A 13860-nucleotide genomic window follows, 5' to 3' on the forward strand; every position below is an offset into this window, starting at 1 on the left:
TATATATTTAAAAATATTTTCTTGTCACAAAGAATAAAAATGGCAAACATAAAATCCCTACCCATTTTAGTTGAAAAGTTATAACTAAGTTAAAGTTATATCAATATGCCACTTATATTTTATTACAGATCATAGGATACAAAATATTTTAATAGCAATATTACCTGCGCATTTTAAAAAGTTTCACAAAAATGTGCTGTTGATTCTCTGGATAAGTTTTTGCTCACTTTCCTTTGGGAGAACATTGATGACGTACATTCTAAAAAAAATAATAATGCAATTATTTTGTGGGCATGTTATATATCTATTTAAAATTAATAGAAACAGTTTGTATGATCTGGCCCCGCCGTCATAAAACATACTTAAGTCTGAGAATATTCTCAAGTCTGAGAATGTTCTCAACTTCCCCATTCTCAGACTCAGCGGCCGTCATAAAAAGGTTGAGCACAAAAAAAATTCTCAAAATCAGTTTTATTCTCAAATATTTGAGTCTACAAAAATGCAGACTTAAGAACGTTCTCAAGCATTAAAAATGGCTGCTATGATCAGACGCAGACGTCAGAGGAGACAAAATCAGCGCATTTTAAGATGACCTCGGGTATTTCGGGACCTTAGTAATCCTCTTGAGAGTCTGGAGGAGGACGAAATCTTCCAAAGATACCGCTTTTCACCAGAAAGTATTGTTTTCATTTTGAATGGAGTTGGTAATCTGCTGCTCTATAATCAACAATATCAGTACATACAACAAATCATACATATTCAAATCACTAGCGCTTTCTGGATTTTAACATCCATCCTCAGGTGAATACAAATATACCTTTCAAATTTGGATAACTTCAAGGTTAAAAGTCTGAGATTGAATAGTGATTCTACATGTATATGTACCATCAGAATCAACACCTCCATTTAAACCATGGACATTTGGTTGGCCTACTGACAAGTTCAGAAAAGTCTCTTCCCCAGGTGTTAGTGGTGGGAGGGGTGGACCTCCTCCTGTCTTGGGCTTTTTGACTGAATCAAGTTTTTCTTTGCCTAATTGAAAATAGATGCTAGAGATTTACACAATATATGATTGAATTATTCAAATAAGGTTTTTAATTTAAAAAAAAAATTATAATCTCATCAAAATACCATACAATAAAATAAATGAACAATAATGATAATGATAAAAAAAGATAATATTGGTTAAAAAAATTGATATATTAATATATTTCCAAAACTTCAGATTGATTTGATACATGTTTCTATTGCTAAATTTAATACAAATTGATAAATCTTTTTCATACTTCTCTGTTTAATGTTGTAATATTTTTTCTTCGCTTCCTCCAGACCTCTCATCTTGTTGTCGAATTGTCTACAAAGCATTAAATTACTGTAAGAGAGGAAATTTAATTTCAAGTTTAAAAAAAAAAGACAATGATGGGAATTGAACCGGGGACCTCTTCAGTTGGGATTGACGTCGTTACCACTTGACCATTTCACTTGTGTATCTCTGAACGATATATTTATATGCCTTTTATTTGTAATCATTTTTTGTTGAAAATTATTTCGGGTTATGTTATTTAAAGAAAAATGTTATTTAATGAAAACTTTTGACATAAAACTAATTATTGATAAATATTTATAATGTCACATGAAACAGTGCATTGCATGCTGGTCATTTTTTTTAAATGTACACATGATACACCTTTTTTAAAACCTCGAAAAAAGCGGATTTTGGTTGTGGATTTTATTTATATAATCTATTATTCGGACACAAATCATGCAAAACTTCAATTTATTATTCGGGAACAAATAATACAAAACTTCAATATCTGTTATTAGTATACAGAGGTCATAAGTCATTTACAGAAACAAGTACCTGTGATACAACACTATTCAGAAGGGAAGTGCCCATAGCTGTAGTCACCACGTTTGCCCCTTACTTATGGGAACACTGTACATATACTTCATCACCATGGAATAAAGAACTATAACACAATTTGAGGTGTTACATTACTATGAGTAAAATCGTTGATCCACCCCTTTTAATCGATGGATGCCGCGTACGTGAAGCTTAAAATAGATTTGGAAAGTCCCTCCAAATCTGCTTTGAATCAGAGGAAATACTGGCATGATTTCTTTATATCTCCAGGTCAGTAACAAAACAATTTTTATGAATAATGATGATGATACGAAATAGTATTTAAATAGTTTTTAAAAGTCACATTTCCGGAATAAATGCTATCGTAAAGTCCGCGGATTGAATAACATGATTATGCGACCGAATTTAATCAATTCGGCGTTTATGATATTACATTTTGAATTAAGAATTAAGAAAATAATGTTCTTACGAATTTAACTTGTCAGCAACCATTTGCCATTCTCTGTCTTTTATTTCTTTAATCTTTTCGGACTTTCCACAACCCTTCAGAGGTCCAAAGAGGATTTCTGCTCTCGCTTTCACTTCCTCTATTAACAGAACTTCTTCCTCAGCGGTCCAATTTTGTGCCCTAGCTTTCTTTTTTACTTCCATCGTCTCCATATTAAAAGGAAATGCAGCAGACGACAAAATTTCAAGACGTAATATTGGTATATTTACATGTTTCTATGACGTTTTCTCACCTTTTTAACATTAAAGAGCTCTACAGGGCCGCTACCATCAAAGTTATAAAATGTCATTATGAATAGATATGATGTTTACAAATGACGACATATAGTTATATAACTTGAATAAAATCAAATAAAATATGCTACTCATTAAAATTGTTAATTTTTGTGGTGTCATTATAGATAAATTGGACCTAACATGAACCGAATCGAAAATAACCGAACCGTGCTGTTCTGAATCGAAACCGAACCGAATCGAGCTAACCCTGAATCGTCCCAGCCCTAGATTGGCCCAATTAATATTTCAACTTTTGAAACTGAATTCCTCTCTGCTTTTTCTAGCAGTAACCAAAGTGATCAGGTGAACGATGTGGCCCATGGGCCTCTTGTTTGCAATTGGTTTTCGTCCGTCGTGAGTGAACAATTGAACATTTTTAACTTCTTCTTAATAACTACCAGTTTAATTCTTTTCAAATTTGGTATGAAGCATCATTGGGACAAGGGGGACATAAATTGTAAATTTTAGGACTCCAGCCCTGGGGCCCAAGGGGTGGGGCAAAAACTGCCCAAAATTGACCAATTTTCAAAAATCTTCTTCTCAAGAACCACACAGATGTAAGAAAAACTAAATGCATAGTGATGTAGAGCAGGAAGACCTCTACCAAAATTGTAAATTTCATGATCCCCGGGGTAGGGGTTTTGACCCCAGGGCGGGGCCAAACTTGTTATATAGTGTTTATGTGTAAAACACTTAAAGTACATCTTCTTTAATACTATTGATACTAAATTGAAAGTAAATAGATATTTAGAAAGAACAGATAGTCCTTTACCAAAATTGTAATTTTGATTATTCCAGGGGTAGGGGTTTTGGTATCGGGGTGGGGCGAAAATGGTCTGTTATTAAGTGTGTGAACAATAGACATTTTTAACTTCTTCTTGATAACTATCATTCCAATTCTTTTCAAATTTGGTATGAAACATTTGGAACAAGGGGAACAAAAATTGTAAATTTCAGGATTCCTGCACCCCTGGGGCCTTAGGGGCGGGGCAAAAGCTGTCCAAAAATGACAAATTTTCAAAAATCTTCTTCTCAAGAACTACACACATGCAAGAAAAACTAAATGCATAGTAATGTAGAGGAGGAAAGCCTTTACCAAAATTGTAAATTTCATGATCCCCGGGGTAGGGGTTCTGACCCCAGGACGAGGCCAAACTTGATGTATAGTGTTTATGTGTAAAACACTTAAATAACATTTTCTTTAGTGCTTTTGATACAGTACCCGCAACGTTATTCTTGACATAATAAATGATAGAACATGATACACGCATGATAGGATAGGATACACGCACGATACAATAGGATACACACACGATACGATAGGATACACGATAAACCTGATAAATGGAAAACCTGATAAACGATCTTCACGATAGACCTGATAAACGCAAAAGACGATAAACGATCTTCAAGATAAATGGAAAACCTGATAGAAATGTAAATTTAGAAACAATTTAGACAGAATGAAATTTTGATACCGACATCATAATTACATTATGTTGATAATAATGCTGAAGTATTTCAATATTCATTAACACTAAAACGTATAATTTCTTTAATACACGGTCGTACTTTTAAACAAATATTTTTATTTGAATTTTTTACGCTATCACAGCTAAAATCAGAAAACTAAACTATATACAATATTTAATTCATTATTTGATATCTATATGAATTTTCCCAGCCAATGATTCTAAAATCATATTGTCATCTAATGTTTAATATAATTATAAATTATACAGGGGATTAACTAAATGTAATATAATGTAGTGATATCATGCTTCAGTAGCTCTCTTATTCTAATGTCTATTATCTTGAAATCAATGTGAAATAAAACCAAGTAATATTTTATGTGTAGCGAGGAGGGGATTATTTTGCATCAAGCTCTAAGTTCACTGGTCATTCAAGAATTACAATTATTTTCATCTTGACTGCTTTAAAAAAGATCCACTGCAATACACCAAATCTTCATACGTTAGATATTTCTACACTATGAGTGATAATTGATATTCATAAGTAATTGGAACATATGTATTTGAATTGATATCTTAAATTAATAACAAAAAATAGATAAACTATGAAAAAAAATAAACAAAACACGGGTTTTTTTAAATTCACAATTTTGAACCGCTTAAAGAAATTTGTGTTTAGTCCAAAACTTCATAGTTATTTTGGATTTCAAACATTTCAGTTGAGCATCACTGAAGAGACATTATTTGTCGAAATGCGCATCTGGTGCATCAAAATTGGTACCGTATACGTTTTACATTATGACCCCTGGGTCAAGGCCTCTGCTGGTGGACTGTTAGTCCCCGAGGGTCTCTACAGCCCAGTAGCTTAGTACTTCGTTACTAGCTTGAAAATACGGATGTATATATAATTGCTGTTATAAATTTAGAAATTCATTTCAAAATTAAGGATTATCTCCCTCGTGCATAGCTCTTATCCTTGGACGAATTTGGCTCCACTTTTTTGGCACGCTGTTTTTGGCTATATTTAGCTCCAAAACTTCATAGTTATTTTGGATTTCAAACATTTCGGTTGAGCATCAATGAAGAGACATTATTTGTCGAAATGCGCATCTGGTGCATCAAAATTGGTACCGTATACGTTTTACATAATGTAAAAAAAAAATTCAAATAATCATCAAAACCGTCATTAATATCCAGTGTATCTACCCGTACTACTATTGGTACATATATGTACAAGTGTACAAATACAAGTAAAAAAACAACAACGATGACAGCAGAGTCGTGCCCAGATGGACAGACTTTTGGGAGATGCAACACCCTTGCACCCTTTTAAAACTCAATCTTCTAAATGTGTGAAATACAATGTCCCTGAGAATGTTTGCTGTCAAAACACGGGTGATACACAGACACGCACAAATTCAGTGTAGTGGGTACATAAATAGAACACAGGTGGGGGGAAAAATCGGAAGAAAAAGAGCCTTTATTAAAATATATGTAATAAACAATGTAATTTATTGATTTTTCCTTTCAAATCGGAACTTCATTTTTCTCTGTTAGTGTTGATTACAAATAATTGTTTCTTAACAAGCAAATGTTTATGAACTTCAGATGAAGGGACTTTAAGATTTACTGTCCACGGTTTCCTCGGCAAACCACTGACTACTTTTTCATACTACCTAGAATGAAATTTTGATAAATTTTCACTCTCTCTGGACAGACAAATAGCTCTTCTTCTCTTTTGCCTTAAAATCGAGAGCTTTATGTTCTCCTTCAAATATATTGTCTTTTCTCGATTCCTAAAAATAGCTTCTTTAACAAAACGAATAAAGCTTTTGAAAATTATCGTTCTTTTTCATTAGATTTAATATACAATCCCGATAGTTTCCGAAGCTACATGATAAACGATTTTCACGATAAATGGAAAACCTGATACACGCAAAACATGATACACGATAGACCTGATAAACGCAAAACACGATAGAAAACGGAAAAACTGATAAACGCAAAACATGATACAATAGGATACACGCACGATACGATAAGATACACGCAAGTTACGATAGGATACACGCACGATAGAACACGATAGGATTGTCAAAAATAACGTTGCGGGTATTGTACTAATATAATTAAAATTGAAACTAAATGGATAGAGCAGGTAGTCTTTTTGCAAAATTGTAAATTTGATTTTCTTCAGAGTAAGGGTTTTGACCCCAAGGTTGGGCTAAACTTAGTATATAGTATTTATGTGTAAGTTTGCTGATACTGTATAAAATCTAAATGCATACTTAGGTATAGCAGAAAAGGATGTACAAAAAATGGTGAATTTCACAACCCAGGGTTATGACTTTAGGATGAGTCCAAATTAGTCATATATTTTGATGTTTTAATGTTAATACACCATACATGCCAACTTTTAAAAATCCCCATGGGGGATTTTGCGCGCGACGACCTTTTTTCAAAGCTCAAAATTCACGACATTTTAGCATGAAAATAAATATTTGTCCTTTCAAATAAAATATCAATCAAATCATTGTTAATGTATCATATATTAACACAACATCAAATGTGTTTGACCATTAACTATATAAAAAAAACTTTGAAAGATATACATTAATATTTTATTAAAATCATCTATTCAGCAAAAAATCTTCTCCAACAAGTCACATACATAATATCAAATAATATTTAAGGTTGCATCCTTTTACACCATACAATAAACATTGGCCGGTCTATATATCAAAATTTTAATTAAAGCACATGCATTTAGGTACGACTGCAAAGGCGATCTTGCTTGTCTCTAAACATGGGCTTGCAGAGACTGGTGGAATAATCTGCATTGCAACCAAAAAAGGAGTGATCTGCCCTGCTATGAAGTTTGCGAACAAAACCTTTGCACCCATGACATCTGAAATAATTACCAGGAAAAAAAAAACACATCAAAATATTCCGTTTTACTTGTAAATTAAGGCTACTTGCTAAATAAAAAATTCAGTACAGACTTGTGCGAATTACGCATCACAAAGTATATTTAATGAATACTACACTATATAGACTATATAATACATCGCTATAGACGGATAGATTTGGATAGCCTATATTATTATAGTTGGAAAAAATATATACTTGACGTACCTTATTGCAAATTTTGGATGCTGTCAGCGAGAGGCGGAATGTCCGATTGTTTGGTGGTGACACTAGCATCGTTGTCATTCACGTTTGTGTAAAGGATAGGTCAATTTGAAATCCGTCTTCCCGATTAATTACTATCAAAACATGCTTCGTACTGTCCAATAAACACCCCGACACAGGCAGACCAACCCGACACCATGCGACACAGGTAAACAGCAATGGCTGACTATTGTCCCGATTTCTGATTGGCCAGTTCAGAAATGACGCGGGATTTCCAATTCTGGTCACGAGATTTCACGATTATCCCGCTTTCAAACTCGTTTTCAATCGTGAAATCGGAAATTTTGGTCGGAAAAAATTTCAAATCGGGATTTTAGGGTAATTTTGCTTTCCCGATCGGGAAAGCGGGACCGGAGGGTAAAATCGGGAAGATCCCGCCTAAATCGGGAAAGTTGGCATGTATGATACACCTATTATTTAAAGCCTTTCATCAGTGTATGCACTTTTAAGGGCGTTGAAGTTTTAAGAACACATCTTGTTTTATACTGTTGCTGAACATTAGAATTTAGCTTAGATATTCAGAACAGGAATTTTTTTCTAGATTTCATAGCCCATGGAAGTAGTGATACTTTTTCACTAGTATTCAGGTGACCGATAAGGCCTGCATGTGGGCCTCTTGTTTTATAATTTATTCGATTTTTGTCACATGCATACATATACTACCCTCTCACACTGATTTATTCATTCTTTAATAGAATTATCAAATCTGTGGTTACTTGCTGTACAAAATAAAAAAAACACACAAAAAATATTTTCAAAAAAACAGATCCCCAAAAAACAAACGCAAGTGAAAAGAAACTAGTAAAAAACAAATCAGTTAAGCATATTTTTCCACATGGTATTTTAACCTTAGATGACATAATAATCCAAGAAGGTTTGGTTCTTTATTCTGTATTAAACAAGTAAATATTTATTGTTTGACATATAGGATTATAAAATTTATAACTTTGTTATTTAAAAAAGACAATGGAATTTCACCTAATATGATATTGGACACATTAAAACCAACTCTTTCCGAAGTCTTTCTGTATGAATGTAGACTCAACTCACTCCACAATGTTTGGATTTGATCACATGTAGCAAAAATACATGTCATTGTTTCTATATTTTTAGCACACCTGAGCTGAAAGCTCAAGGGAGCTTTTCTGATCGCCTGTTGTCCATTGTCTGTCTGTAAACTTTTTACATTTCCGACTTCTTTTCCAGAACCACTAGGTCAATTATAACCAAACTTGGCCAACAGCATCCTTGGGTGAACAGAGTTCGAAATTAACTTTTTCAAGCACTAGTCCGTACGGACTAGTCACTATTGATGTTCACTAGTCTGCAAAGCATTTCACTAGTCCGTCTAGTATATCAAAAAATGATCTTCATTTTAATCAAACTAAACACATCATAGTTGCAAACAATTCGATTTCTGACACCTACAGAAGAAAAAGAGACCACCATATTTTATTTCGTATTCAAGATCTTCAAAAGCATACAATATGAACCTCAGAGTTAATCCTTTGATAAACGTCCATAAGTGCGTTCGAGATCGACGTTCCTGTTGTTTTGGTGTTCAGACCTTAGAGTCACAGGAGTTCGAAATTTTATCAAGAAAGTCAATAAAATTCACTCGATTGACCAAGTCATGAGCTATAGTGTTATGAACTACTGTGTTAGAGTCGCGAATGACGAGAACATGTGCATACAAACGTGCATGTTCTCAGACCACACTACTTGCAATTCTTGCACCTAGAACACGTTCTCGTGATGTGTACTCGGTGTTTGGAATCGGCAGGAATTTGACAATTTGTGCACGTTCGAAGAACGGCGGTCTCGAACACACTCCATGTGTTAGGAAGATCAGGCTGTCATAGTCATGCAAACACTTGACCATGCAGGTAATCAACCATAAGTTCAAACATGTAAGAGACTCAGACAAATCTTGCTAAAAATCTTTACCAATTCAAGATTGATTTCTGGATTTTCACTAGTCCGTACGGACTAGTGCTATAGAGAGTTCACTAGTCCGACACGTTTTTTACTAGTCTCAGACTTACAGACATGAGTTAATTTCGAACCCTGCTCAATATCTAAAGAACCATTCACTTGATCGTAATGATATTTCATATGTGGGTTGGTTATGAGTAGAAGCGCACCCCTGTTGTTTTTCAGGTCAAAGGTCAAGGGTCAATCTACTCTGGACATAGGAAGATTCTGTCCACTCAATATCTTGAGAACTTGACAGACATCAAACTTGGTACACTGGTACATCTTCAGATGACCCCCATTGATTTTTAGGTCACATGGTCAAAGGTCAATGGTTAAACTGGACATAATAATATATTTTCTCCTATATTTTAAGAATTATTTACTTGATTGACACCAAACCTGGAACACTGGTACAGCATAAGGAGTAGATGACCCCTATTGATTTTTATGTCACTTGGTCAATCCACTCCTGACATTGGAAGATATTTTCCGCTCAATATTTCAAATTGGTGATACTACTACATGTATCAATCAAATTATGCATCTGTATAACCCTTTTCAATTTTGCACCATGGGGGGGGGGGGGGGGGGGCATATGTGATTTACAAACATCTCTTGTGGCCGGAGTGGTTAGAGCATCGCACTAAAAATCACACCGCCTCTCACCTCTGGTTGGCGCGGGTTCGAATTCCGTAAGTGAGATATTTTCCCAGTTTACTTTCGGAAGGTCGGTGGTCTCTTCCCAGGTACATTGTATCTGGGTTCTCTCTTCCACCAACAAAAACTGGGCGCCACTATATAACTGAAAAATTGTTGAGTGTGGCGGAAAATATCAAAACAATCAATCAAACAAACATCTCTTGTTACTGAAAGGTCGCTCCTGCAGCATTGTCTCGCTAAGTATTTAAAAGCATTTGCGAGAATGGGAGTCACGTATTTATTTACGGATGCACTCGTTTTACACGGAGGAAAACCAATTCTTGGTTAACGGTACAAGTTGAGGGGAATCCAGATAGTATGCTATAGAAAGACACTTTTGAACTGATATTTTAGTTTCTCGGTTATAACAGTTAATTTACAATATGACAAATAGTTATTACTCCCCGCAACAAGTTGTGGGGGGGGTGGGGGGGGGGGGGACTGGAATCGAGTTGTCCGTCTGTCAGTCCGTCCGTCCGTCTGTAGACGCAATGGTTTCTGGGCTCTAAAGCATTATCCTTTCCACCTACCGTCACCATATCATATATATGGACTACCCATGGGATGAAGATGTTCTCTATCGATTTTGGGGTCCAAAGGTCAAGCACACTGGACATTGAAGTAGCAATATAGTTTCCGGGCTCTAAAGCATTATCCTTTCCACCTACAGTCACCATATCATACATATGGACTACCCATGGGATGAAGATGTTCCCTATTGATTTTGGAGTCAAAAGATCAAAGGTCAAGCGCACTGGACATTGAAGTAGCAATATGGTTTCCGGGCTCTAAAACGTTATCCTTTCCACCTTTCCACTCTTTAAGTTAAAAAGATATCTCTTTAAATTTTCAAAAAGAGATATCTCTTTAATCTAAAGAGATATCTCTTTAGATTTTCCTCCCGGTGACCATAATGACTTCTCCCTGTTGCATTGTCATTGAAATGATGTTACCATAATTTTTAACCAAGCAAAATACTTCTAGTGTACAAATGGCGGGAAAGGTTGAAGAGGTGGTTGAGGTAACATTGTCAAGTTGCCAAGAGGTGAAATCTAGTCTAGCGCATATATTTCATCAATTTATTGTCTTTGTTTTTTGTCACCTGTACATGTATACATTTCACATGCGGTAAAAGAAAAATCTTCCCACGAGATTGCAGCCATCAGGGTGTTGCTAAAACGCGGAACGGAAAACGAAACGGAACGGAATTTAAGAATTAGAATGATTAATGTAGATAAGATAACGATAAAAATTGGGGGGGGGGGGGGGATCATTTTGATTAAAATCAACAATTTGGGAATTGTTTACAAGCGATAAAACAACTTTAATCTTAAAATTTTGCATCATAAATTGATTAAGCGAATTTAGTTAAACGTTAGTATAAGAATTTACAAGGCATTTTACAATAATTTCGAAATTTCGGCAATGACAGAGGTGTTAGCGAGTAGTGACACCTATGGGTAGAGAATGAAAAGAACACACGTGGTTTATACTCCCCCCACCCCCCGTGGCAAAACGTCATTAACGCACATGTACACGTATTTACACATAATACCGTGTATTTGCGTACTTACAACAGGGAGTGTGATATGTATAAAACAATAATAATTCTTGATTTTATTTAGTCAACAAGTTAAACATCTTTTGTTTGATTTATCATATCATCTTTTAACCAACAGAGACTTAGTAACCGCAGCACTCCAATAGGGAGGCCTTCTGGCAGTTAATTCTTAAACTAAATACTTGTATAGCTTAACATTTGGATTAATAATGAGATGACTTTTAATTCCATTCAAGCATAAATTCTGTGTTAGCTTTTTCATATATCATGAAATAAATCTGTTAATTCCTCTTACTATTGGTCGTAAACTTCACCCTAGTTAACATTGGTTTTGTTTCAATCTTTCTTTCCTGCAGTTTGAACACTAATCCGAAGGATATCGGTAATTGTACAAACTTTCACATAGATTCATCCCAAATGAGGCAAAACGTTTTTCTTCACCGGACTCGTTCGCTTTAAAATTTGCTGTGATACATAAATGTATATTGTACCAGGTGTAGAACTAAATTCAAATTCAAATTCAGTTATCTTAAAGACCCAACTTTAAGTTAACGCCTGTGTTGGGATCAATGATAAGCCGCTGGTCAATCAAACTTTTAACAATAGAGCTTAGGTTGATTGACGTTTGCAGAGACCATGGTCTACAGCTACCCGAGAAAGATGTTTTGATAACAATCATGGATAATGAGGACCAGCAGTCTTCAGATCTCGAGGAAAGCCCCAGTATACCTGAGTTTTGATAGCATTGACTCGCACCTAGAATATTTTAATTTCTAACATCCCCTATACAATGCAATTTATCATCGTATTTTCTCTCTCCATCTTTATACATGTATTATAGATTAAACAATCAGAAATCAAACAATAATAATAAAAAAAACAACCAAACAAACATAAGTTATTGGAATATTTTCTATTAATGATTTATTGTGGCTTTATATTTATAAAAACATGAACAATTCTTTATTGGCGCAGCACATCAACATGTATAATGGTTATATTGCCCATGCGTAAAACTGTTACAGTAGTTAAAAAAAAATGCTTCTGTTTGAGATACCACATGGATTATAAATTACACAATCAGAAATCAAACAATAGTAAAAAAGCATAAATAAGTTATTGAGATATTTCTATTTATAATTTACCAGGGCTTTATATTTAGAGAGAGAGAGATAGTTACTGAGATATTTCTATTCATAATTTATCAGGGCTTTATATTTATAGAGAGAGAGAGAGTTATTGAGATATTTCTATTCATAATTTATCCCGGTTTTCTATTTATAAAGATAAGAGAGAGAGAGAGAGAGAGAGAGAGAGAGAGAGAGCGTTATTGAGCTATTTATAATTTATCACAGTTTTATATTTAGAGAGAGAGAGAGAGAGAGAGAGAGAGAATGTGTAAAACTGTAGCAATAATATGACATGGCAATAGTGTTGCATACGTATGACAATAATTACTCATTTAGTCAATGATTGAGAGTAAGGGAGAGAGAGAAAGGGGGGGGGGTTAGACTAGCTATGTGTCAGCTTCTGTTTGGGATACAATCGTTACACAAACACTACGTCCACAGAAACCCTAAAGAGAGAGAGAGAGGAGGGGGTGTAGACTTTGTGTCAGTTTCTGTTTGGGGTGCCATCGTTACACAAACACTACAGCTACAGAAACCCTACAGACGGCCCATATTGAGGGGTATCTTGATCATTCTTCATTTGGTTGTACATGTACACAGATCTACTTGGATTTATTCATTCTCTCGAAACATGGATATTTTACCTACTACACCCGCGACATCGCGAACTCCCAGGACACCAGGAAGTGTCCGGAAACGCCGGGTAATATTATATTTAGGAAATTATTTATATACGATATATATATAACAATTTAATTAGAAATTTTAAAAAGCGAAGGTTTAGAAATGGGCTAAACCTGTCATTTGCAATACATAAATATGACCAAGTTTGAAGGTTTATGGGAAATAGAAATGCGGTATGCATGTAGGTAGAAATTTTAATTATTTTTTTTGTTTTTTGTTGCACAAATCAAGACACTGAGCATAATTTGTAATAACCTGAGAAATTTCCTGTGTATATCATAAAAATATACACAACAACCGATCTCTTGGCCAGGTAAATTCCAGGTAAATAACATTGACCATGGATAAGCTCCGCCCACATTCAGTGATCCGTGGAGCAACCGTAAGGTGTTTTTTTTTGGTCTTTAAACATATGTAGTTCAATTAAAAGCACGTTTGATTTAAAAAGGCTATGTTTGGGGGAAATTGTTCAAAAAATTATTTCATCTTTTACAATGT

General features: G+C 34.7%; 2 protein-coding genes and 1 long non-coding RNA gene across 4 annotated transcripts in view; all 3 read right to left on the reverse strand.

Moving 5' to 3' along the window:
• LOC125682083 (gem-associated protein 5-like) overlaps positions 1–13860 on the reverse strand; it is a 311122-nt gene that overhangs the window by 34803 nt on the left and 262459 nt on the right. The gene's annotated exons all lie outside the window — the stretch shown is intronic.
• LOC125682113 (uncharacterized) lies at positions 456–2628 on the reverse strand. Of its 2 annotated transcripts, XM_048922537.2 has the most exons (4): positions 2334–2628; positions 1287–1354; positions 886–1032; positions 456–717 (listed from the first exon to the last, which is right to left on the reverse strand). In XM_048922537.2, exons 1-4 carry the CDS (start codon positions 2522–2524, stop codon positions 668–670), a joined length of 456 nt encoding a protein of 151 aa, XP_048778494.2. In that variant the 5' UTR covers positions 2525–2628; the 3' UTR covers positions 456–667. The 2 variants fall into 2 exon arrangements, with proteins under 2 accessions (XP_048778494.2, XP_048778493.2); XM_048922536.2 differs by lacking the exon at positions 456–717 and having other exon boundaries at positions 732–1032.
• LOC130051796 (uncharacterized) lies at positions 6718–7709 on the reverse strand. Its single transcript, XR_008800048.1, has 2 exons — positions 7255–7709; positions 6718–7027 (listed from the first exon to the last, which is right to left on the reverse strand). It is a non-coding gene; the product is annotated as an uncharacterized LOC130051796 (long non-coding RNA).

The sequence above is a fragment of the Ostrea edulis genome, chromosome 2 (genome assembly GCF_947568905.1).
Source record: "Ostrea edulis chromosome 2, xbOstEdul1.1, whole genome shotgun sequence".
Taxonomy (NCBI): Eukaryota; Metazoa; Mollusca; class Bivalvia; order Ostreida; family Ostreidae; genus Ostrea; species Ostrea edulis.